The following is a 22,062-nucleotide window of genomic DNA, read 5'->3' as shown; positions in this document are numbered from 1 at the left end:
AATAAAATCTTCATATATTTCTTGCTGAATTCTGCTTTTTTTCAGCTAGAAAAAGTACAGATGCTACATTCACAATTAGTATTAAAAGCTTTGGTAAAGAAAAGCATATGAATAGCAATAATTAAATGAATGTTTATTACATCCTCAGTCATTACTGAATAGCAGTTGAATATTTATTTTCAAGTACGAAATTACTTTGCAGACTTGGAAACTAATATTCAGTTTGTCTTGGGTAGGACTTCATTCCATTGAAAGAGAAGACGGAGAATACGGATTACTATGAAAATAATCATAGTGGCAAGGAGTGTACTTTTAACCAAACCTGCACTGGTAAGGGATGGCAAGAACTATCTACACCTTAGTTGCATTGTGACTGGACTGTTGCAACATGCTTTGTTTGGGCTGCTCTTAGAGAAGAGGCAGTTAGTCCAAAATACTGCAAGTAAATATTTTCCTACAGTGCAGTGCACAAACTAGTGCACAGTATTGCCAGTTGCATTATTGCCATTTGTTTTCCCAGCACAACTTAAAATGTTGCCTTGAAACTTTAAAGACCTAATTGGCTTAACTTCTGACTATCCTAAAAGACTGCCTCTTTTATTACAAATCTACTCAGCTGTTATGATCTGCAGATCTGTTCTTTGAAAGATGTTCCTGTTTTCAGAGGCTGTTGAAAAATTAGGAAAAAACCTTCTCTGCTGTTCTTTCCAAACTAAGGAACACCCTTCCTTGGAAGCTGCTTTTGTCCTCAAGGAGTTAAGACATACTTTTTTAGACTGGCTTTTTGAAGTATTCCAAGGATGGTTTTAGTATATGTGTAAGTTTGGTAATTAGTTGCCTTTAATTTATTTTTATATTTTATACTATATTTAGTCACCTTAGTTATCCTACTTGAATAAATCAAATTTAAATAAAAAGTATTTTAAGATCCAAAATATTAAAAGGAAACATTTATTGAGAGTTCAGGATCTTTATCATGTTAGACGTTTTGCTTTTTCATACAAATTAGAATGTCATCTCTTCTTTACTGGTATTATAACCCTACAGGGCCCATCTTTGATTTTGGTATCTTGATTTAATAGCATATTGCAGGTAACTTATGCTGAAACATGGTTGTACCTATTTAATATGGATATGAGATTATTTCTTCATATCACAATTTAATTTCTCAGTTTTAGCATGATGATTGTCATCAGCCTTATATTCTTTTTTCCATTGCAAGGTTCCATAATATCACTGATGCAAGAAAAAAGGCAGTCAGTTTCTTACTGATTGTGTATGTGTACATGTTACAGTGAAAGTAATTTGAATACAGTTAGACCTATATACTAAAATGTATCCCTTTTTTGTGTGTGTGCCTTTCCTTTTTTAACATTACATTAATAGTAAGCCTTCTTGTTTGGAGATGTTGCCTTTCTATTTGTCAGATAAGCATGGTCTGCCTATAGTTTAATGTTAGCATTCTAATAAATGTACTGAGTATTCTCATATATCACCGCTGCAAAACCATTGCTGATTCTACAATAATGTCTACTGAAAAAGTTTAGTATCTCAGCATGACCCAAGTGAAACCAGTAGGATTCAGTGATGACAATGATTCCACAATAATTACTGTGGGAATTAATATTGCAGCAACATAGAAAGATTTTGGAAACATTGTGCATATGAATTTGTGCACATATAGCTAAGTATTTATTAGATGAAAAATAAGTATTAAATGTAATATTAGAAGCTTATAATTTTAGATTGTTTACATGATTGTGCTGAATCTTTCAAAATTGTAAAATGGGAACGCAACATATGTCTTTGCAAATCCATGTGTATCTTTCAAATATATTTTTAGAGAGACGAAACTGGCAAATAGCCTCAGTTTGTGCTTTAATTTTTATGAGCAGTAAAATGTCAGCATTATCTGTAGTGAAAAAAACTATTTTCTGTTATAAATAGCAGTTGTTTGATGTTGAATTTTGTGTCTAAATCTACAGAAGATCTCAATTAGCTATTTCAACTTTTACATTCTTTTTCAGTGCTGTCTATCCCATTTAAGAGCAGAATTATTTTGTAGAAAAAGGGTTGGAAATCATACCACTATGAAGATAGAGTTGTTCTTAATGAGTCCTCCAAAGTCAAGATTCTTTTTTTTTTAATTTGAACAGAAAACATATATTGTCAATATATTGTAAAATACTTTCCAAAGCTATTCCATAGAATAAAGATTTGCCACTTTAGAGAGAAAGGAAATATATAGTGGTTATACGACAAAACTGTATTTATGAGAAATTACCCTGCCTTAGCCATCCTAACCTATTACTTTTCCAGAGGAGCGCAGTTTATTCCCACTGCAGTTAAGTTGTTTGTAGCTAAAGCTCGAGCACAACTGTTATATGGGGCCCAATTAGGACCATACAACAAAATGATTACCTTGGAAAGAGTTCAAACAAAATTTCTAAGAAATATCTTCCAGGTATCCAGCTGTGTCCCAAATGCAGTACTCCAACGGGAAGCAGGAGTCAGCACACTTGAAACCAATCTTTGGATTAACATCTTTACCTACTGGCTAAAATTACACCATAACCCCAGTGGACTGACCCATCTAATACCGGCAGATAGCTTTGAGACGACCTGGAAAACAGCTATCCAAAAGAAACTGAGTCTCTATGGTTTTTCCAACGATGCCATTCTGACTTTAGAGTTTGATCAAGCCAGGTCACTATTAAGGCAAAGGATCTTAGATATAGAAAGCCAAGCAGAAACTGCTGTTTTTACCCATAATATAATTGCAAACAACCAAATTCTAGTGAACAAACCAGTTTCATACTTGTACCACATTACAGTTCCAAAATTCAGGAGAGCCTTATCCTTAGCCCGATTTAACGCTCTCCCTACAGCCGTTCTAGAAGGAAAATACAGGAAAATCCCTTATGATATTCGATACTGCCCCTGTGGCACGGGTGCCATTGAAACCACAGTCCATGTTTTCTTGTATTGTCAGTTTTATAGGGACATCCGCTTTCAGCTGATTATCCCTCTTTTATTTAAATTCCCCGGGCATTCCAATAATTTTTATTTGCACTACTTGCTAAATAATCAAGATAAATCTATTTCCTTAAAAGTTGCAAAATTTTGCTACATAATGTATAAGCTTCGCCCACAAATGTTGCTAATAGTTATTGATTAAAGGGGTAATACTGTTGTCTGTTTTATTGTATGTATTTTATTGGTCAATGACTGAAATAAATATGATGATGATATATCTTTTACCTGTAAAAATCTGGTGCAAAGCTAAGAACTTCCATGTTCAACCATTGTAAAGTACTCAACATCAAGTTGCCTTTGTTCTGCTCCAGAAATTTCTGTTGGTACAGCAGCCAGGTTGATAAATGGAAGAATTCAAAAGATCGCATCGCACTGCTTAAAAGCATTGCATTAGGTGACAATTGGTTCTGGATGAAATACAACATGCTGGTTACTATATTTTTGCAGCTTTGGGCCAGGCTACATGAAAAAGCACCTCTTTTTATATTATTCACTTTCACTCATTGAGATCATCTGAAGAGATCGGTGGAGGTAAAATAGAATTAAAAATATTAAAACATATACACCCATATATTTAGGTATGATTCTTTATGTAGCTAATAAGCGGCATTATATTTGTGTTACCTAATGTCTAGTACTGTGACCCTGGACTGGAGAGAGCTAACATAAATAAAACAGTTGTCTTTCTAAGGAGGAGCAATGGAACAGTGTAAAAGGAGACTACAACATAAACAATACTGTTTATTGTTTGTGTTCATAATATCAGGAAGGATACTACAAGTGTGAAATATAACAGGGAGGTCATATTAATAGCTTATCGAAGTGTTCTAGAAGAAGAATGCAGTGTAATTGTAGTATTTTATCTTTCTGTTTCATATGTAATTGACCAAGCATGTATAATCTGTAGAAGTGTTGGACTTGGGGCTCTGTCTCCCACTGTCTGCTGGCAAGGAGCCTGATAATCACTGTGAGCACATTCCAGTAAAGTATGCTTTGATTTCTAATTTAAGTGAGCAGTTTTATCACAACAGGTCTATCTATAAGTGCTTTGATTGTGAAGACTTGGATTGAGATTTCTTTATAGTCACCTGAGTTCTTTGGGTAACATTTCTTGCAGAATTGAACAGCCTAAACCTCTTTGTTGGCTTTTTTAAAAGAGAAAAGTTAAGTATCTTTCAAGTCAACTCCTGGTGACTTTGTAGAGATGTCTGTACAGGTAGTCCTCACTTAGCAGCTACCTTGTTAAGTGATCATTTACAAATACAACAGTAATAGATGGTAGTAAATGGTAGTAAAAAAAAAAAATCATTTTCCAACCAATGCGCACGGTTACACCCAAGTTTCTGTGCCTGACAACAGTCTACACAGAAGTGAGAGTAACACTGGTGTTGCTGTATGAGAGAACTATCTAAATGAGGTGGCAGCAGCCAGCGAACTTTGCAGTGTGCCTCTCTCTCTCATTCACGTGGCTCACTTAGCAACCATTTTGCTGGAATGTATTGCGGTTGCTAAACCCTAACCCTCAACTTATGACCACAATTGGGACCAGAACTTCTGTCATTAAGCAGTGTGGTTGTTAAGTGAGTTGTGCCTTATTTTACAACCTTTTTGCCACAGTTGTTCAGCAAATCATGCAGTTGTTAAGCAAATCTGGCTTCTCCCATTGACTTTGCTTGTCAGAAGCTCTCTGGGAAGGTCACAAATGGCAATCGTGTGACCCCAGGTCGCTGCAACTGTTGTAAATACATGCCAATTGCCAGGCGCCCAAATTTTGATCTCATGACCATGGGGATGCAGCGATGGTCATAAGCATGAGGACCGGTCGTAAGTCATTTTTTTCAGTGCTGTCATAACTTCAGACAATCATTAAACAAATGGTCATAAGTCGAGGACTACCTGTATAAAGTTCTTGCAACAATACAGAAGTAATTTGCCATTACTACTTATGTAATATTTTTCATCTTCCCAATCTAGCCCACAACCCTGGTATTTCCTGGTGTTTTCCCATCCAAGTATTAACTAAAATCTAACATTGCTTAGCTTTTTGAGGTCAATCAAGGTCAGCTAGGTTCTGTCACCTGGCTAGGTGTTGCTTTTAAAAATATCTTAAAGCTTACCTTTGGCTTTTAATTGTTGGTTGTTTTAATATCTTTCGCTTTAAAGTTAGTTCCCTTTTTTGGTATAAATTGCTAAAATATGCTGGAATAATTTAAATACATAAATATTACTGTGTTTTCTCTGCTGTGTTATATTTAACTGGATAAAACTTAAAATTACATCAACTTTTTTCACATTTTATCTAATTTTGTTTATGTTTTAGACCTACTCCTGCCTCAAAGGCTTAGAAATACATAATGAGAATAATAATTGTTAATTGTTTATTTTTCTTAATTCATAGCGTTTGAAGAATATTTTAAAAACATGGACAGCCATAAATAGTAAGTATATTTGTGTGTTTGTGTATGTGTGCATGCGTACATGTAATTCTGTGCCACCAGCAGAGTTATGGTTTTACCTTTCTGAAATCTAATGTGTACTTCAAATAGAACCAGTGACTATAAAATAGTTCACTGAAAAAACATATGGGCAGGCCAGACAATTGGAACAGTAATTGTATGAAGTCTTTCACTAACCAGTGAAAAATAGTATGAAACTAAGTTCAAGAAATGCCGACATGGATGTAGATATTAAATCAAATATAAATAATCTACTATATTGTATGATTTTCATGTCTCTCTTAACTGCATTTTTTGCTTTCTAGCAGTTATTCAAGGGAATTTTATGATCGATATGCTCAAGGCCAAGAGAAATCTGTAGTAAATAAAATGCAGCAGAAATACTGGAAAACAAAACAAACTCTTATCAAAGTCACCGGAAAAAAAGAGGATGAACATGTAGTAGCCTCAGATGCAGATCTGGATGCTAAACTGGAGGTATGTAAGACATGGATGCTCCAAATTCCTTTCAACTCTTCCTGTTGTAGCTTCCCTTTTCTCACCCTCTTCCCTTCTCCCCCCATTTGCTGTTGGAAGGGAGACATCAACAGTTACACTTGGCCAATTAAAAAATGATATCTTAAGTAATTTGCCTGCTTTTGTTGAAAAGGAAGGAAAGAAAACAATATCTTCAGCTTCTTGGAAGAAATGGCATGATCTGCATATATATCACATTACTGCTATAGGAGCCTTTATTTTAACTTTCCCCCATAAGGTGTGCCAATATTAATTATTTTCTTTTAAAAGCATGTATAAAATAACTGTTTTTAAAGTGTATTTTGTTAACGACAGTATAGCACAGATATATCTGGTATATAGCAGTTATTGTAGTTATTCCGTTATTGAGACTTTTGAAAAATAAAATATAGCTAGTGGGCTTTTTAAAAGTCTGGTAATTTGAGTGTTGATTTCTTGGCTTAGTTCCAGTTTGGGAATGACATTTTAGATATTTATCAACATGTATATTGCTTCAATTACTAAAGTAACTCTAGGTGGTATCACTGAAGTAACTTTGCATTTACCTTAGAAATACTTGTTAAAAACGATGCTGTCATATTCACTGTACAGAATGGCCTTCAACTAAGCTGTAAACATAGCTATATTTCAGTGACAGAGGTCATGTCATCCAGTAGAATCTTTCAAATTTGTCTTTGGCAAGAAAAATAATATTTTCAGATGATATGAAAACTTTTCTGTAATAATTGATATGTGATGCTTGTGTGAATGAAGTCAAAATTGAACTGAAGTAACTGAGTGATGAACATATACATGTGAGCCTAAATATTGATGTAAAGGAAAAATATGAGTCCTTTGTACTAAGGTTATTCCCATTAACAACCTTGCACATTCAAAATCAAAGGATCTGAGTGTAGGAAAATAAGATTGCATTGTCATGCTGCAAAGTGCTTTTTTGTCACTTTTATCTCAGCACAAGAATCCCAGTAGTGGGAAGAAAGATTTAATCAGGACTAAGGTAACTTTAAGAATCTCCTATCCTATAATGTAACTCTATGGGACTTTAGGGATATATCTGAATACGCCAAGAAACTTCAGTAATGTTGTGTGATGTTTTCCAGGGTAGAACTGTAATTCAGTGGTAGACCTTGTAATTTACATTATGAAAGTACTGTACTAAATTCAGTTCACATAATCTCCATATAAAAGGATCCCTAGTAGCAGAGAAATATGTGAAATGTGCTTCTGCAGTCAAATTAGTTAGCAGTGGGATAGATAACTCAGAAGATGGACTTAGTAATTTCGTGTGTTAGGTAGTGGGGGGGGGGAGCAACAGAGGATGTTTGTTGCTTTGTTTAAGAGTGTTTGAGAAATAGCTAGTTAGTCATTGACTTAGCAGTATGCTGGACAAGATTTGATCAAGCACGTGTTCTTAACATTCTCTGTAGAGTTTTTCCCTATATTGTTCCCAAGGTAGCATGTCTCTTTAAGTAGATTTATACATAATGTTAAACCATAATGTGGTTGGTTTGCTTTTAACATATTGTATGAAGCTAGTCATAATTGCTTAAACAAATGATAGAAAGACAGACCTGGTTTAGTTGTTGTTTTTATCCCTTGTATGCCACCCAGAGTCACTTTTGGGAGATGGGCAGCCATATAAATTTTTTAAAAAGGTAGATGTGGATAAACTTATATGCTGACTGAGCTCAGCACTACTCAACATAGTTTGCATAAGTACAACATAGTTTGAATGAAAGTACAAAATACTTGTTCTGTGCACAATGCAGATCTTATTATGCACATTTGATGTTGATCTTTATTCTCAGTTTGAAAGCTAGGTGGAAAAGAATATCTAGTTTGCGTTTCCTGTAAGCTTAACTAAAATTAGTTTGATTTCATCCATTCTGGATTCCAGTGGCTGATTCCAATTTAATATTAAGGGGAAAAAACTTTCTAACAGTAACAGAAATTCAGTAGTGAAACCAATTACACAGATTGGTCACTTTCTGTACATCAGATGTGTAGACATAGAAGCTAGATAGCCATCCAGCTGAGATGCTTCAGTTTGGATTTCTTCACTGAACAGGGTTTGGACTTAATTATTCCATCTGTATGATTCTGTGGAAACAAAGTATTTTCCAAATCTTCCAAGAAATCTGTAAATATGAAAGCAGATTCTACATATTGATCACTGATCATTTAGTTATTCAAAATATGGAATTCAGTAAAGCCTTGATTTAATGGACACATGGGGAAAGGAGGTGTCTGTTAAAGTGGATGGCTGTTAAATCCGAATGGGACCTTTTGAGTCCATCCATCTGCAGCAGTATTCCTCTCATGTTGGCTCTGTGATCCACATCTGAAGCATACAGTATTTGCTGCTTTTTCACTCTCAGAAGCAGAGTCATAAAGTCACAGGCACCTGTTCTACTAGATGTAATCCATAGAGATTATTGTGACAACTGGGTGAAAGGGAATTATAAGCCTTCTCCAAATAGTGAATGCAGGATTGCCAAACCAGGTACTCTTTTTCTTTTATCATATTGTTGTTGTTTAGTCGTTAAGTCGTGTCCGACTCTTCGTGACCCCATGAACCATATTGCGCCAGGCCTTCCTGTCCTTCACTGCCTCCCTGAGTTTGCTCAGTTTCATGCTCATTGCTTCAGTGATGCTATCTAACCATCTCATCCTCTGCCGTCCTCTTCTCCTTTTGCCTTCAATCTTTCCCAGCATCAGGGTCTTCTCCAAAGAGATCTCTCTTCGCATTAGGTGACCAAAGTATCTGAGCTTGAGCTTCATTATCGATCCTTCCAATGAGCAATCAGGGTTGATTTCCTTTAAGATTGACTGGTTTGACCTCCTAGCAGTCCAGGGGACTCTCAAGAGTCTTCTCCAGCACCACAGTTCAAAGGCATCAATTCTTCGGCGCTCAGCCTTCTTTATGGTCCAGCTCTCACAGCCATACATTACTACTGGAAAAACCATAGCTTTGACTATGTGGATCTTTGTCGGCAAGGTGACGTCTCTGCTTTTTAATATGCTATCTAGGCTTGCCATAGCTTTCCTCCCAAGGAGCAAGCGTCTTTTAATTTCATGGCTGCAGTCTCCATCTGCAGTGATCTTGGAGCCCAAATAAATGAAGTCTGTTACTGCTTCCATTTCTACCCCTTCTATTTGCCAGGAATTGATGGGTCCAGATGCCATGATCTTAGTTTTTTTAATGTTGAGTTTCAAGCCAGCTTTTGCACTCTCCTCTTTCACCCTCATCAAGAGGCTCTTTAGTTCTTCTTCACTTTCTGCCATTAGGGTGGTATCGTCCGCATATCTGAGGTTCTTTTATCATATACTTAAGGATTAAAATGTTTTTTAAAACTAGTCCACACTAGTTTTTATCAAAGTGTGTACTGTTTTATGTGAAAGAATCCTAAAATGCTTCCCTAGGAACCTTCGCATTTTTACAGCTTTATTGTATAAGCTGTACAGGTAGTCCTCGAGTTACGACTGCAATTGGGATTAGGATTGCCTTCACTAAGCAATGCAGTCATAAAGTGTAACGTCACGTGACCACATCACTTAGTGATGGCAATCCAGGCAGTCCCGGTTGTCATCATAACCCAAGACACATGGGTTGTTAAGCGGGAAGCGGAGGGAGTCCCAGGTAGGGAGCCTGGGGGTGCTGCAGGGGGGTGGGGGAGTCCTAGGTAAGGAGCACAGGGGTGCCACCGGGGGGTGGGGGAGGCCCTGGGAGGCCCGGCGCTGGCTGTGCATGAGTCGGGAGAGGGTGCCCAGTGTGGGGCAAGCTCAGAAAGGCTGGAGAATGAGGATGCAGGGTGCATGCGATTGCAGGGAGGCCATGGAGAGAGGGCACAGGGTACATGTGTGCATGTGTACAATCACAGGGAGGCCAAGAAAAGAAGGCATGGGGTGCATGCAATTGCAGGGAGGCCGTGGAAGGAGGGCGCAGGGTACATGCATGTGTGTGTGCAGTCGCAGGGAGGCCGTGGAAAGAGGGCATGGGGTGCGTGCGTACCTGTGTGCAAGCGCAGGGAAACTGGGGAAGGAGGATTCAGGGTGTGTGCGAACGAAGGGGAAGGAGGGTGCGGGGTGTGCAAGCGAAGAGAGGCTGGGGGGCCAGACTTACCCCAGTGACTTGCAACCTCTCTTGCTGGCTTCCCATTGACTTTACTTGGGGGAAGCTGGCAGGGAAGGTTGCAAATGGTGATCTCATGACCGTGGGATGCTGCAACTGATCGTAAGTGCGAGCTGGTTGCCAGGCACCCAAATTTTGTTCACGTGACCACAGGGGCACTGCAACCTCTGGTCCTTGAAGTTGGATTGTCTCTTACCTCTGAGTTAGAGATAATAATGACCATTTTTTTACTAAATAGATTTTCATTATGTCTTAGTGAAGTTTTTCTGTGGGAAAATTTAAGACCCAAGGTTTTGGGCGTAGATAATACAAAGCTCTTTTGTGTGGCTTATGTTAAAACATGTTTTTAATTTACCTGTCCTTTAAATTTTGCTACATTATAAATGATGATATAACTCAAAGAATGTTTGTTGATTTAAGATTTTAATCTCTGCTGCAAGAAATAAATGCTTTCCAAAGAGGATTGTCAGGTTTAGCCCAAAGAACTCCAAGAGGCGATGCAAATTCAGTTCTATTATGTTTATTAGCCACAACCTCTAGACAGAAAATCTCCCCAGACTGAAACCTAGCTCCCAAGCCAGCCAGCCACAACACCGTGAATTCCTCAGGGAGGTGCCAGCCTCATCCTCTTGAACTTCCCACGCTCCTCCGGTGAACTAAGAACACGTTTATCTCCCTGAGCCTGGCCTTCATAATTCCATTCCATCACAAGGATATAGTCAAAACAACTTTCCTTCTTTCATTTGTCCTAGTAGATAAAATGCGCATAAATGCACATGGTTTGATTAGACCGTCTTATATGCTGTAATGTTTATCTAAGTTAGGTGTCTGTATAGTTTATTCCATTAGTGTAAAATATTATTTCATAGTCATAATGCAAGGAAAGCTTATGATGTTTGAAAAGTTTCATAAATGCTGCATTAAGGAATATGTCCTGTCTGTGTCTCCTCTTTCAAAGAATATTTTACTTAGTTTGCATTTCATATTTATTTTCAGCTGTTCCATTCAATTCAGAGGACTTGTATGGATTTACTTAAAGCAATTGAACTCTATCAAAAAAGGATTTGTTGTAAGTATTTTCAGGTGTAGCTAACTTTATGTAGCTCCTTTTTCAGTTTGGTGCAAATCCTATGCACGTCTAGTCAAAAGTAAACCCTACTGTCTTCAGTTAACTATGCTCCTGGGTATATGTGCAGCCATTATTACTGGCAAATGAAGAAAGTACTGAAGAAGTCTTCAATATTTACCAAGAGTTTAAATTGCACTGACACCATGAACCCAAGTTTTAAAACTAGGCATTTTTTGTTTGATGAAACAATTATTATGGCTTTTTAAAAGGACAACTTTGATTATGTTGAGCATTATAGCAAGTTGGATGTGTGAAATGTACATTATGCTGAAGTCATGTTGTCATGATTTTTAAAATAAGTGAAAAAAACATCCTATGTTATGATCTACTAGGAGAGGAGGGCTTAATTCTTTATATTCCAATTCATATTGTAGCTATTGTTTTGTTTATGAAAGAAAGAATATGGGCCCATATACTTTGCCTTACAATGTTAGAAGAGAATAAGTAATGTTGAGGAGAGTAGAAAGAATTAAGCATTTCCTCTTAGTAAAGTGACACCATTTGTTTCTGTTTAAAAAGTGAACCGTTGCTCTTACAAGATTTCTTATTAACTTCTCCTGTATCCCTTAATTCAGTATGGACCTAGAGTTTAAGGATATGTTATGTTCTGTTTTGGCCTCAAAGTGTTTTTAAAAAGATAATCCACATTTTAGTTATTTAAATACCTTGTAATAATTGATTTTTCTAAACATTTATTAAACAATCTTATGCAGCTATGCATATATAAGGAATAGAATTAATAAACAAGATATCGAAGTATGAATAATGAACTTCTGACACTTCACTATGGGCTCAAGAATTTAAAAAGGATACTGAAACAATCAAAGGAAATTCTAAACATTGTGGTCAGGCCACAGTCACCTACTTTATCTGATCCCATCAGGTTTATATGTTTGTTCAAGCAAAAATAGATCTGCTGTTGCAACTTCCAGATAGAGGTTATTTAGCAATTCTTATATCATTGCACTAAGAGTGGGGAGGTGGAGGGTAAGGCTGGTGAACCTGACCTTTTTATAGGAACAGAAGACACATGAAGGATAATTAGGAATAGAAGAATTATGTGAAGAGCATTTCTTGAAACATTTTCTTTCTAAGAAAAATGTAGTATATCATATTCACCTATATCTGATCACTTTGTTTTTTCATCTCCCTTAGTTCTATCTCAGGAAGAAAATGAATTGGGAAAATTTCTCCGATCCCAAGGTTCTCAGGATAAAACCAGAGCAGGCAAGATGATGCAAGCTACAGGAAAGGCACTCTGTTTTTCTTCTCAACAAAGGTATGTTCGGCCAGATGGGCTTTATTACTGAGATATCGTGTATGGAATACCTCATTAACTTTGCCTTCTGTTTTATAGCAGTCCATTTAAAAAGAAATAGAACGTGGGTTGAAGGCTTGTCTGTGTTTTCCACTTTTATTTTCAGTTTGATTTTTCTCTCTTTGCATTGTCCTTAGATTGATATCCTTCCCTTTTCATGCTTTTTTAAACTCACTGCATATCTGTAAGAGGCTAAATGGCATTACTATTTCAGTAGTCAATAGAACAAAGATGCTAAACTTTCCTAATTTGGATATTTAGATTTGGGAATAATTCTGGATTATGAATTCATCCATTCATAAGGATGCTCTCTAGACAAGTATGAGTTTGAAAAACTTTAGCGTGACTTCTGAACTGAAATGCAACCAGCTTGAACTCCATGCTGGGATAAGATGAAGCTTTGTTAAAAACAACAGCAGATCCTTAGCTCATCATCAACATATTGTGTAAATTCACTAATATATTCACTGATGTCTTAAATACACCATTTAGTATCCAATCTATTACTTAACTGAAAATCAGTCCCATTGAATTTTGAGTTAGGTGGGTATGTCACTGTACTATAATTAATCTATCAATAAATGATAAGATTCTGAAGGAAAAGTTCATCCTAAGAAATTGTAATAATAATTAATAAAATAATAGTAGAGATGATTAATACAATGTGTTAAAAAATAAAATATTTAAATAATGATTAATAAAATGTTAATAATATTAATAATCTTGTAGTGTGAAAGACTCAAAACCAGTTTGATATTTCTGTTAATGCTTGAATTGAAATGCTTTAAAAATACCAATATTATGCAAAATCCAGTTTATAAATACTAATTGTGAGTTCAGTTAATCAACACTAGTTACATTTGATTATATTGTTCAGAGAAAACCCACAGTATATTCACTCTAAAGCCAAAATACTTTAAAGATAATGAAGAGAAAAGCCATTATAAAAGTCCTCACTCATTGCTATAGGATGCAAGAAATGTGTGCATTGTGTTTGGCAGTTTGCCTTTCAAAGTCAGCTTTTAAGAAATTTTCAGACTTACCAATTAATCAGAAATTCACTTTTAATCTGCTGTTAAATCCTTAATTGATTGGTCTGTTGTGCGTAAATGTACTTAATTTAAGGTAGCAGCCCTGAAAGCACTGCAAGTAGTTGTATGGTTGTGTTCTTCTTATTTACACATTCTTTATTGTAAAAATTCTATTTTCTATACCATGTTTTGAAACGAGACCTGAAGATCTATAGCCGTCCTAATTACCTTGAATATGTTCCTTATATTAACAATTTATTTTCCATACTTTATGGGCTTGCTACTCAGTTGCAAAAAATAGTTCTGAGATAGTTATCAGAAACTCCCATGTGTATGTTTTTGTTACAGACTGGCATTGCGCACTCCTTTGTGCAGACTGTACCAAGAAGTGGAAACATTTAGATACAGAGCTATTTCTGATACATGGTTGACAGTCAACCGAATGGAACAATGCCGGACTGAATACCGAGGAGCTCTATTATGGATGAAAGATGTATCTCAAGAGCTGGATCCTGATCTTTATAAGCAGATGGAAAAATTTAGGAAGGTATGTGGTTTTCCAGTTTGCTAGATAGTAGTCAATGGTGCTAATGGATTTGTTTCTTCTGAGAAATTTATAATCCAACAGTCAACACTGAGATGCTAAGTAAACATAAACTGATTATTTTCTGTGTAGCAGAATACAGTACTGGTCAAGAATATATTTTTCACTGCTAAAAGTTCTGACAACAGATGATTTCTTGAATACCAACTTGAACCAGACATGGTGTATATGTGTGTGTAAATATATTAATTATTAGCTCATTAATAGGCATCCATGTAACAACCCAAGATTGGCTGCTTGGCTGTTTAAGGGAAAGGAGGCTGTAAACATTATAAATAGATACCATTAGGATGATAAAAATTACCTGTGCTACACTTATAAGTTAGCCGTTTCTAAAGACTATTCAGCTAGGTTCTACCAGTCTCTCAAACTTCCTGTTATTGAAGATTTCATGTCACATGTATGGACAATTTTAATGAAGGATGACCATATTTCATTATAATGTGTGTGTGTATGTATGTGTGTGTGTGTATATATGTATATAACAAGCCAAGGGAGGGCAGGAGGGATATGGTTTTATACTCTTTTTTCTTTCTCCATTCTGTTTAATTAAATAAACAAAGGCAAATAATTTTTCATTTTTTAAAAAGTGACAGTCGAGTAAAGAGTTCTATATTTTTAAGAAGCTGATTTAGTAGTCTCTGGCAATGAACAAATAACATTTGTGCCACTTTATATTGTAAAATATCTAAGATGGTTGATCAGATTTGGCTTCATTGGGAAGCTGAAATGACTGGATGACATGCAATTCCATCTTCAGAAATTAGGAAGGTCTTGGTTTGGCCAATGTTTTGACATTTACTAGAATGCAGACAAACATCTATGCTGTTCATATGGCATTATTCTAGTAATATCAACAGAGGATAAACCTCCAAAAGATTTCAGTATTCAATAATATAATTAATAAACTTTAACATTAAAAAACCTGGAAGTGCCCAGTGGTTTCTTAGATTCCTAGATGCTGGCATATCCATGTACAAACATTTCTTAAAATAATTTAGACTTTCATGTTTAATGATATCTGAAATGAAGTATTGAACACTAGCATTGAAATGTTTGATTAAATATTTAATATTTATTAAAATATTCTAGTTTTGAAATTACATATGTTAAATATAGAATATTTCTGTAATAGGTTTATGAAGTATTTTTCTTAGAATTGTTAACAGATTAATAATAATATTATTAGGGAATGCACATTTAACTATATACTCCTTGTTGGTAACATTACAAAAAGAGAAGCAATTCTGAATGGTGCCACTGCATGGCAGTATTTTACTGATTATTTCAATATAAATTGGGGATTTTTTTTAATCACAAGAGACTACAGCACAGACCTTTTTTCATCATACATAGGAAAACATTTGTAAATTCATACAGCTGCATCTGAAATTGAGTAATCATGCTGAAGTTAGCTTTATGATATGACAGTGATATAATGGGTATGTGATAATAAGTGGAGTTTGTGTAGTGTTACATTTCTAGACCATTTTAGTACAGGTGTCTTTGGGACCATTTCAGTTTTTTAATGTAAGCATTTGTTATAATTAGGACACTTAGTCATAAAAAGGCTATCTGGTATGGCTTGCTTTTTCCCAGTTTTCCCCTGGTGTATTACACTCATTATTGTAAATCTGTGCAACAATCTACCATAGAAAGATGGACCTAGATTTAAGCCTATTTAACTCTGTGCTGGGTAATTATTATTTACAAACGAATACCTAGAACTGAATGCAGTGATACAGATGGGATAGTCATAAGCTATACATAAATTAATAATTATCCACTGAAAAACTATTCCATTTGGAACTGGCAAGTCAGCATTAGAATTTTCATGGCATGAGACATTTCTTTGATGTACATATGTAGAACTGTTATTTATTTTGTGTTCAATAATCTACATATTCAAACAGTTCCAGTATTATGTTGGGAACTTTTCATCTTCAGTTTGCTATCTAATATCATTGAGTGCAGAGATTAAGAATTCTCAATCCTGTACTGTGCAATTATTGTATTTGAGGTTTAAGTTAATTGTGAACATGTCTGCGCCAATGCAATTTTACTGTAAAAATGTTAAGTTTTTTGAGTAATCAGAAGTTAGATTTTTTTTAATGTTAGGACCAACAAAGCTTATTGAAAATGTGTGTCTGTGTGTGTGTGTGTGAGAGAGAGAGAGAGAGAGAGAGAGAGAGAGAAGTTACATACAGGTATTCAAGTATTTTGAACTTCTGGGTTGTAGCTGAACTGCAGGAAATACTTAGTGGACCTGTTTTTCTTGTCTATATTGTGTCAGATTAGGATAAATAGCAAAAATGTATAATTTATTATTTTCTCTTCTTGTTCTTGGTGATAATATATCATATGTAGTACATTTGAGGAACCTTTTTCGTTGTTCTTAGACATGTTGTTTCTATTGTTCTATATGATCTTCTCAGTTTACTCTTTTTTGATACGAAGGATCTATTCATGAGCTTAACAGCATCTGGCCGACAAAAATATAAGTATTATTGAACAGGAATCATTCATACTATTGCCTTATAACTACATTCTAACTAACTAGAAAATCTAGTGCCTGTATTTCTGGAAACATGTTGTGCATGCCTGTTTTTTTATGTACATTGGTGAGTAAAGTTCTTTGCTCTTTTCATTCCTGATTTTACTTACGTTCATCAATTTAGATTGGTAAGTTTCCTATCACTTAAGTAAAGCTGGCAGATGAAAATGTGTTGTTTGAACAAAGCTGCTATCAGTCATATTTACAGGGTAAAAATGAGGGCCTTAGCTGATTTTTCTATCTGTGAAATGTATTTTTCTGTCCCCTATTTCTTTGAGGCAGCCATTTTGTTAATAGGCTGATGAAGTGTTTGGGTAGTGTCCTAGTAGATGGCATTTTAAATTTTGCATTGATAATAAGACCCAAACTATTGTAACATTGTTCTGTGCAAGTATTAAACTGGTTTTTGACACATATTTCACCACCCTAAGAATCTCAGTACTGTCATTCTTGAGATTGTGAAAATACAATTGGGAGCACTGCATAATATTCCATCATGCTGTTGCTATTCTATTCTGCACATGTACTGAACTATTAAAGGTTTTAATACTACTACTACTCCTAAGAATCTAAGGATTGTCCTTGAAATTTATGAAGATACTGTAGGATAGAAAAGGCTTGGTAAAAAAATACTTTGTACAATCTCAAGTGCACCTCTGTCAGAAGGCTGGGAGTTGATGAAGTGTAAGTCTTTGGAGCTTTCTGTAATATTTTATCATTCCAGTATTAGAATAAGCAGAATAATTCAAATATATGCAAACCTGCAAAATATATGCAAATTATAAAATGTTATTTCTTGGTGCAAAAAAACAAGTACACAATGGAATACTCTGCAGGTAGTTGCTATGTTGTTATATAATTGCTTTTACTGGTATGATTCATTTCTACTATTCAAACCCCTGGGATGTCCTTATTGAAGGGAAAGAAAAAGTTTTGTATTTAGTGAAGGAACATAACCCTTTAATAGAGGTATTGCTTTTGTATATACAAAGTCTCAGGTTCAATCTCTTGTGTATCCTATTTGAAAAGATAATGTAGCTTGGAGATGTGAAAGAAATCCTAAGATCCTGAAGAATCAACCCCTGCTCACTGGAGCAGGCAATACCAAATAGTGGAAAGTCAAAAAATTTGATTTTTATAAGGTACTTCTCAGTGTTCTTGAATCTTTTGGGGGAGGCATTTCTCTTTCTAATGTCTTTGAACATACATACGCAAAGTGTTTTTCCCTTCCAGCAAAATATGGCTGGATATGAGATAACCTTGTATTATGACATTTCTTGAATAAACAAAATTTATTCACATTAACCCCTATAGTCACTAAATTTCAGCTTTTATTAAGGGGAAACAAATCCTTAAGTGTTATGAAAATGAAAAAAGATTGCCCTAAAATATATATACATCTGCAAAATTATTGTATCTAAAAATCACTTGTATTCAATTAGTAGTAATTAGTTTTAGAGAAGTAACATTTTAATCTTTTCTTTTTAAGTCTTCCATTCTAGAATCCAGTTTTTCTAAAGCTCACAGATTCTCTGACATGGATAAATGAGTCAACACGTGTTCTGAAAACTTTTTTTCTGTTGTTAAAGCTCATTGTAAACATCTGTTTTCATGAAAAATGACCCTGTAACGAATTTTTTTTTTAGATTTTTTTATCCCGTCTTTATTATTTTTATAAATAACTCAAGGTGGCAAACATACCCAATATTTCTTCTATTTCCCCACAACAACAACCTTGTGAGGTGAACTGGGCTGAGATAGAGTGACTAGCTCAAAGTCACCCAGTTGGCTTTCATGCTTAAGGCAGGACTAGAACTCATAGTCTCCTGGATTCTAGCTTGGTGCCTTAACCACTAGACCAAACTGGCTCTTCGTTGTTGCAGATTGAAATGTTCCTACTTTGGAACTCAGACATATTATTCCATTCTTTGTTTCCCTAGCTTTCCTTCCAGCAGCCAGTTACCATTCTGTGCCCACAGCGTTCCATTTTCATTGGACTTACAGACTGCATAAGGGTTTTGTTCCTAAATATTTTGTATGTTATATATCTACAAACTTTGGGGATCTCCCTAAGTTTGTACCTTAAATGTACTGGTGCATTCCTGTTGTTTATGCAAGGTGTTGCTTTGGCTATGTAGAAACCAGCTTAATAAGTCTCTCTGAGTATGTGTGAAATAAACTTCACTTTCCATTCCTTTGTTTACAAAGATAAGAAGATACATATAATTCACGGAGACTTAACGCTTTGTACCTATTCTTAAAATTAAATGCTGCTTTCAATTAATATTGTTCATTACACATAATCCACTTTCCACTTTGCAGGGCTACATGAGAAATGAGGAGATAACATTTTTAATTTCTTCTTAATTGGACTGACCCTGTTTGCAATCACTCATACTCTGATTACGTTAGAGAAAAAAACTGAAAAGGTCATTTTAGAAGCATGTTTTAAGATTTGTTTAAAATAAGGTAAATGTAAATTATGGATGTTAATTGCTTGTTAAATTTAATTGCTGATTAAAGTATTGTAGTAACTATGCAGTAGAGATCTACATGTAGGCACTAAATATATAGTAAATGGACTGAATGACAATATTACTATCCTTAAGTTAAATAGCATAGCAATGTGTGATAGAAATGCCCTTCAAATATATAATGAAAACGGTGCTCTTTAAAAATAGAGACAAGCTTCTGGGAATGTATTACATCATCCTAATATATAATACTTATAGAATGTTGTTCTAGAACTAGGGATTGATGAATGCCCATAAATACTTTCCTTTTCCTTACCTACCTTATTTAATTTTTAAGAAATGTAAATCTGAAAAGATCATGTAGGAGAAGTGCTTTTAAATTTATGAACAGAAATAAAAGTATTGTTGATAAGTGGAATTTTTAGTATTCCAGCTATCCTGTGTTATAGGTAAACAAGAAGAACTTCATCACTGTTTAGAGTACAGAATGTAGAATACCCTGCAGAATTGAACAGAAAGTAATTAATGTTGTAGAGTGAACATTAGAGGTTCTTCATCTACTTTCCTATCTAAACAGTAAATGTCTTCTCTGCTAAAAAGAATTGTCCAGAATAAAAGATCCAGTGCATTGTTGAAGGGGCTGCTTGCCTTACTTCTCAGTAACTAGAATAATTACGATAATTACCTCAATCTCTTCTTCCACACAATACCACTAAAAATGCCATCATCAAATTTTGTGTGCTAATTGGTTTTGAAAAAAGAAGGAACTTCTATGAGGGGCAAGAATGAAATCTAGCCACAATTGATTGATGCAACTTCAGAGTTGTTAAGTAGCCCAAACTTGAATTGAGCAATGCTGGACAGGAATTTGATTGGTGTTTCCTGTGCAGAAACTTCTTGAATTGTTGTGTCACGTTCAAGGCCAGAGATGTGTCAATCTGGGATACAAAGATGGCTTTTTGGTTATTGATGATAACTTTGATATCCCCTAATATTATCTATCAGGGTTTTACGACTACCATTTTCATAGGCATATGGGAAGAAACTGATACCAGGTAGTTTTAAATAAAACAGTTTTAAATAGCAAAACAAATAGCCAAATAGTAAGAATTTAATTTTAAGTTATTTAAAACAACTGTTTTGAAAGTCTCACTCCAGACTTAACTCTGGGTGATTCACAATAAAACCATTCAGGTAGAAGGTATATTATAAAAAGAAGTATAAAAAGAAAAAGAATAAAGATGGTGAGTCCAGCCAACAATACCCACATATGCAAACATATCTGACAGGCCCCAACCACCCTTACCTGAGGTTTCGGAATTCTGTTTCCTCCTTCACATGCAGACTTAGTTCAGATGTAAGAAATCAGCCATTTTAGCTATTAGGAAGGTGTTGCAAGTGCCTTAGTTTCATCTTCTCCTTATATATCTAAGTTCCCTCTTCCATTTCATGGATTGCAATAATAATTTTCCATGCAATTCCAGTTCAGCAAAGAATAGATTCATGTTCAAATTAGAATTAGAACACACTCTGGTTTCAAAGTCTAGTCTGGCAGCAAACTATTTTTGTGGTGGGAGAAGCTGATAAAAGAAAGATCAAGTTTAAAAATAGGTCAGAATTCCAAATTCCCCAGTGCATTCCTATGGGAGAGGCAGTTGGGCATTTGTACAAAATGTTGTCAATTCCTCCATTCTTTGTCTTCCTCCCTCCCTCCCTTCCACCCTGCCAGTCAAGTAACCTAGAGCAGAGCTATTTTTAAGAGGGTTGGAAAGAATTCCAGAAGGCATGTTCTGTATAGCTTCCGTAACTTGTTTCTATTCAGATTTTTTCCTGTCTCTCTCATTTGTGCTGTATATTCCCTTAGTGCCTTAAATAACATTCACCATGCAGAATAGAGCAACCCCTCCCTTGACATGAGTTCAGACTCTGACAAATCAGTTTTGAATCTGGTGAAGATGTGAAATTCCAGATACAGTGGTACCTCGGGTCACGAACGCTTCTGTTCACGACCAGTTCGGGTCACGAACAGCACCGTTCGCAAAATTTTGCTTCCGTTCGCGAACGCCAGATCGGGTGACGAACAGGATCCGCGGCCATTTTCCCTGCCGTGACACGTGGTCGTGACTTCCTGTAGGGAGGGGGACTCTCCCTCCAAGCAATAACCGCCTCCCCACCCGCCTTCCTGTCCTCCACGCCAGAAGTTGCGTCGAGCAAGGTTAGCATTCTCTCTCTTCGTACTGTACTTTGTGTCATATTTTTGTAGTTTTAAAAAAAAATACATATGGTTCAGAACGGATTAACCATAATTACATTGAACCTTATGGGAAAATTTGATTCGGGTCGCGACCAATTTGGGTCGCGACCAGAGTCGCGGAACGAATTAAGTTCGTGAACCGAGGTACCACTGTATATATCTATACACAAAGTCTCCTTGCCATAACCAGTCACATGGTACTTGTAAATGATGTACTCTTTGTTGATGATGCAATCCCACTTACAGAGAGGAAAGGACTGCTTACCACTACTCATATAATAAGTTCTACACTTGTTTGCATTGCCTGAATGGAGCTTCTGCTTCTCCAGTATAAAGAGACAGTTGTCTGCATGTGCACATCTTTAACAGTGAACCAACTTAAACTGTAGAATAAAAGGTACTAATGACTTACCTGCTTCTAAGGATAAACCTAATACCTTTTTTCTGCAGCAATGGTGGGTCTTGGAATATATAAGGGAAACATTTTGTTACAATATGGAAGTTGCTTTTTCCTTCCCATGCATTATATGAGTAAGGTGCAGTAGTTTAGGTGTTGGA

General features: G+C 35.6%; 2 protein-coding genes across 11 annotated transcripts in view; one reads left to right on the top strand and one right to left on the bottom strand.

Moving 5' to 3' along the window:
- The window catches only part of NXPH1 (neurexophilin 1), a 296,010-nt gene extending 275,014 nt beyond the window's left edge, over positions 1-20,996 (bottom strand). Inside the window, exon 1 of one of the 2 annotated variants that reach the window (XM_088150645.1) lies at positions 20,557-20,996. The gene's annotated coding sequence lies outside the window, so the exon portion shown is untranslated. The remainder of the gene's footprint in view (positions 1-20,556) is intronic. The other variant, XM_088150643.1, reaches the window with a different exon arrangement.
- The window catches only part of ICA1 (islet cell autoantigen 1), a 68,572-nt gene that overhangs the window by 7,227 nt on the left and 39,283 nt on the right, over positions 1-22,062 (top strand). For 3 of the 9 annotated variants that reach the window (XM_088150635.1, XM_088150642.1, XM_025164811.2), the window contains 5 exons: positions 5,435-5,474; positions 5,798-5,969; positions 11,137-11,209; positions 12,425-12,548; positions 13,967-14,165. In XM_088150635.1, the coding sequence (XP_088006761.1) occupies positions 5,458-5,474; positions 5,798-5,969; positions 11,137-11,209; positions 12,425-12,548; positions 13,967-14,165 (585 nt within the window). In that variant the 5' untranslated portion in view covers positions 5,435-5,457. Of the gene's footprint in view, positions 1-236; positions 331-3,927; positions 4,004-5,434; positions 5,475-5,797; positions 5,970-11,136; positions 11,210-12,424; positions 12,549-13,966; positions 14,166-22,062 lie in introns of those variants that run through there. The other 6 variants (XM_088150636.1, XM_088150637.1, XM_088150638.1 and 3 more) reach the window with 5 other exon arrangements.

This window comes from Python bivittatus, unplaced genomic scaffold, assembly GCF_059951505.1.
Source record: "Python bivittatus isolate LINGU-HERP-01145 unplaced genomic scaffold, Pbiv_v1 ctg000610_np1212, whole genome shotgun sequence".
Taxonomy (NCBI): Eukaryota; Metazoa; Chordata; class Lepidosauria; order Squamata; family Pythonidae; genus Python; species Python bivittatus.
Note: the sequence above shows the minus strand (reverse complement) of the source record. Positions and strands in the feature narration are given on the sequence as shown.